Genomic DNA, 3,787 nt, shown 5'->3' on the forward strand with positions numbered 1-3,787 from the left:
CTATTTATTTTTTTTTTTGAGATATATACAAGAGTTGTTACATTCTTGTACAGCCACTAGTACGCATAGCGTTTCGGGTAGGTCCCTGGAATACGATCCCCTGCCGCGAAGAATCGTTTTTTCATCCAAGTACACATTTTACTGTTGCGTTAAACAGAGGCTACAGTTAAGGAATTGCGCCCAGTAAATCCTCCCCGGCCAGGATACGAACCCATGACATAGCGCTCGCGGAACGCCAGGCGAGTGTCTTACCACTACACCACGGAGACTGTTACAATATTATAATAGACTGTTATAATATTATATGTATATATTTATGATATTATATATATGGTTATTTGTTCAAAATTTATGGGAAGGTACTTATCATATAGTAGAGGGTGATGGTCACAGTGGGATGTACAGTCGACCGTTGTTGTCCCTGTTCGCGGGATGGAGGCCACCAGTTGCCAGTTCCTCAATTAAAACATTGATTTATTGTTTGCCTGTATAACCATATGGAGTTTTCCGCCTAATTCCTGGTTTGCAATGGTATTCACTCACTCTATTTCAAATTCTTAGATTTACATTCCCGTTTTAAAGTATACCTTCATAGTATATTATCACTGAGGAACGTCCCATGCACTGGGTAGGCCTCGTGGCTGGTATAAACACAGCCTTGTGCATTGCCTTCTTTTGGCATTTGTAGTTTTATCATTTTCCATATGCAATTCTCCTACACTTTCAACTTATATATATGTGTTGTGTTACACGTTCCACTTCACTGCTCAACGAATCACTGTTCACTATATTTGACAGTGCATGCGGATATCGGCTATCCCTTAGCCTCGTGGTACTGGTTCCCACATGGTCACACGTTTATTCTCTATTTAACTTAATGTTCCATTGTTAATGACTGTATTCACCTTTCCTTCGGGTTTGTGATGACTGTGATCAGTGATCCATGGCTGTAACCCTCCAAAAAACTGGTATATTTCGAAATTTTAACCGAGCACGGCCAACACGTCTTTCCCTCGGGGCTTTTAGTGTCCCCGTGGCCCGGTCCTCGACCAGGCCTCCACCCCCAGGAAGCAGCCCGTGACAGCTGACTAACACCCAGGTACCTATTTTACTGCTAGGTAACAGGGGCATAGGGTGAAAGAAATTCTGCCCATTGTTTCTCGCCGGAACCTGGGATCGAACCCAGGACCACAGGATCACAAGCCCAGCGTGCTGTCCGCTCGGCCGACCGGCTCCCTCCCCTCACTCCCCACTAAGCATTGGGGGTGGTGTTCAGTATGGACAAAAAGGCTGAAATATCTTGGAAAACACTGAACTGGGTAAACAAATGCGTGAAAGACAAGGAGCAAAAAGTCATAGACAGAGAGGCGGTTACAAAAAGGAGGAATATAGCAAGTAGGACACAAAAGGCTTAATCCTCGAAATGCTGCTATTTATGTCAACGACCTCCCAAAGCTGATGCGGAGGGTAAAAAAAAATAATCTCCGGGAAATTATAGAAGGATGTTGATAAACTCCAGGCATGGAGGAGCAAATGGTGTCTATGTGCCGATATTAACACCATCTGAGGAGTGAGGTGCGGCGATATCGACGCCATCTGAGGAGTGAGGTGCGGCGATATCGACGCCATCTGAGGAGTGAGGTGCGGCGATATCGACGCCATCTGAGGAGTGAGGTGCGGCGATATCGACGCCATCTGAGGAGTGAGGTGCGGCGATATCGACGCCATCTGAGGAGTGAGGTGCGGCGATATCGACGCCATCTGAGGAGTGAGGTGCGGCGATATCGACGCCATCTGAGGAGTGAGGTGCGGCGATATCGACGCCATCTGAGGAGTGAGGTGCGGCGATATCGACGCCATCTGAGGAGTGAGGTGCGGCGATATCGATGCCATCTGAGGAGTGAGGTGCGGCGATATCGACGCCATCTGAGGAGTGAGGTGCGGCGATATCGACTCCATCTGCAGACCTGCTCTCCAACCCCGACTCAGTAAGGTGTGACAAGGACAACACCTGTTGGTGCAGGTGTGGCAAGGGCAGCACCATCTGTGGAATCCTTCTGATCAGTTCTTATGAAGGTTGTAGTAAAATGAAGAGAAGACGAAAGGGAAGACTAGTTTTTCATACAGGCGAGTATCAGAAGGTTAGAAAATTCTTAGTAACAATACCCTGGGATATAGAACTAGGAGAAAAAATGGTATAAAACTTGATAATAATCCAATGTAAAGTAACTCAATTTATACTGAGCATATTTGGATAAATAAGCTAAGATACCAAAAAATTCTGAATTTAACAGACAATGTTTGGAGGCAAAAAGTTAAAGTAAAGGAGCATGCAAGATATTCATGGGGCACAGAACCGAGGGAGAACCATAACGTATATGCAAGAGGCAGGAACGAATACACAGCAAAGAAGCAATATGATAAGTATATAACATCCAAGGCTAAGATCATCCTAAATTACTAAATAGCCAATTGAGGTAAGATGTCGGTAAATAATAAGTGATCAGACAACACAAAAGAGGAGTCCATACAAAGAGTAATAAGGAAGTTTGTGAATGTTATGAGCTTATATACAGTGCCCCTATTTCACTGTTAAGAGACATGGACAAGAACCTCATATTAATGTAATGAGGGAGTAACCTTCAGCATCACTGGAACACAGCCTGGCCAAATATCAATCAATGTTCTAGGGGAGTGAAAGGCTAGTAAAAAATATTCTAGTTTACTGGCATTAATATAAATCCACATAACATTAAAATAATAAACAGCTACTAACTCACACACAATTACTTTATCCAGCTTCTCATCAGCTGGGCATGATCATACAAAAATTTCTGGAAACTGCATCAATCAACACTAGCTGGCACCAAGAACTTTGCCTGACACAGTGGAACACTAGGGCCTATATGCTGCTAATACCAATACAGTGTGGTGGTGGTGGTGGCACAACCAGTAACACATGAGGTATGGAGAAACAATATCTCATAAAGCACCATGACATTACTTAAGTTCCTCAGAATATCACCTCACAAAGACATATAAAAACCTCTACCACCTGGTATACATGATGAACAACAGTAGAAAATAACCATGGTATTATATAGTGTTACATGATAATTAATCTAACAGTCACAATACACAAATAAGGTCCCAAATCTCGGACCGGAACGCCATAGATGCGCTCGCTGGAATGGTCAAGGAGTAGTAGCCTTGAGCCAAGCTCGCCGGGAGGCGACAGTATATCCAACTCCATGAGTGAACTGACCCTCAACTTTCAAATAATCTCAAGCTCATTACAGACATAACTCGATCATGAACTCTAATTTAATATACAACAAAGTAAAGATTATAAGACACAACCTTACATAATTTATACAAAATAAGAATTCAATACATCAGAGAATGTATCATGACATAAAAATAAGTACACAAAGAATTCGTATCGGTACGACATGGTAACACTGGCGCGAGTCGGTACATCAAAGGAGGGGAGTGAGGAATGGAGGGGAAAGTTAGGGAGGATTCAAGACGTCGGCCAACCGTTAATACATGTGTATACAAGAATACAAAATAAAGTAGATATATACCACATGTGTATCAAAAGCTTGTCTAAGTGGTATACATTTCACAGTGCCATAATTTCAGTAAATGTCATGATAAGAGGAAATACAAAGAACAACACTGAAATGGAAATTACACAGTATACATGTGAATAATACATCTGGAACCTAAATGTATACATTCTCCATCATGGTCCATATAATGTTATTTATACAGCATTTATGAA

General features: G+C 42.5%; 1 protein-coding gene across 1 annotated transcript; it reads right to left on the reverse strand.

Annotated features, from left to right (window-relative positions):
• Positions 1-1,540: 1,540 nt before the first annotated feature.
• LOC138362845 (S-antigen protein-like) lies at positions 1,541-2,044 on the reverse strand. The gene has a single exon (XM_069321415.1). It carries the CDS (start codon positions 2,042-2,044, stop codon positions 1,541-1,543), a length of 504 nt encoding a protein of 167 aa, XP_069177516.1.
• Positions 2,045-3,787: the final 1,743 nt, after the last annotated feature.

Source organism: Procambarus clarkii, chromosome 9 (genome assembly GCF_040958095.1).
Source record: "Procambarus clarkii isolate CNS0578487 chromosome 9, FALCON_Pclarkii_2.0, whole genome shotgun sequence".
Classification (NCBI taxonomy): domain Eukaryota; kingdom Metazoa; phylum Arthropoda; class Malacostraca; order Decapoda; family Cambaridae; genus Procambarus; species Procambarus clarkii.

Excerpts from the sequence above, each read along its gene's own strand:
- LOC138362845 (XM_069321415.1), bottom strand. The coding sequence starts at position 2,044 with ATGGTGCTGCCCTTGCCACACCTGCACCAACAGGTGTTGTCCTTGTCA.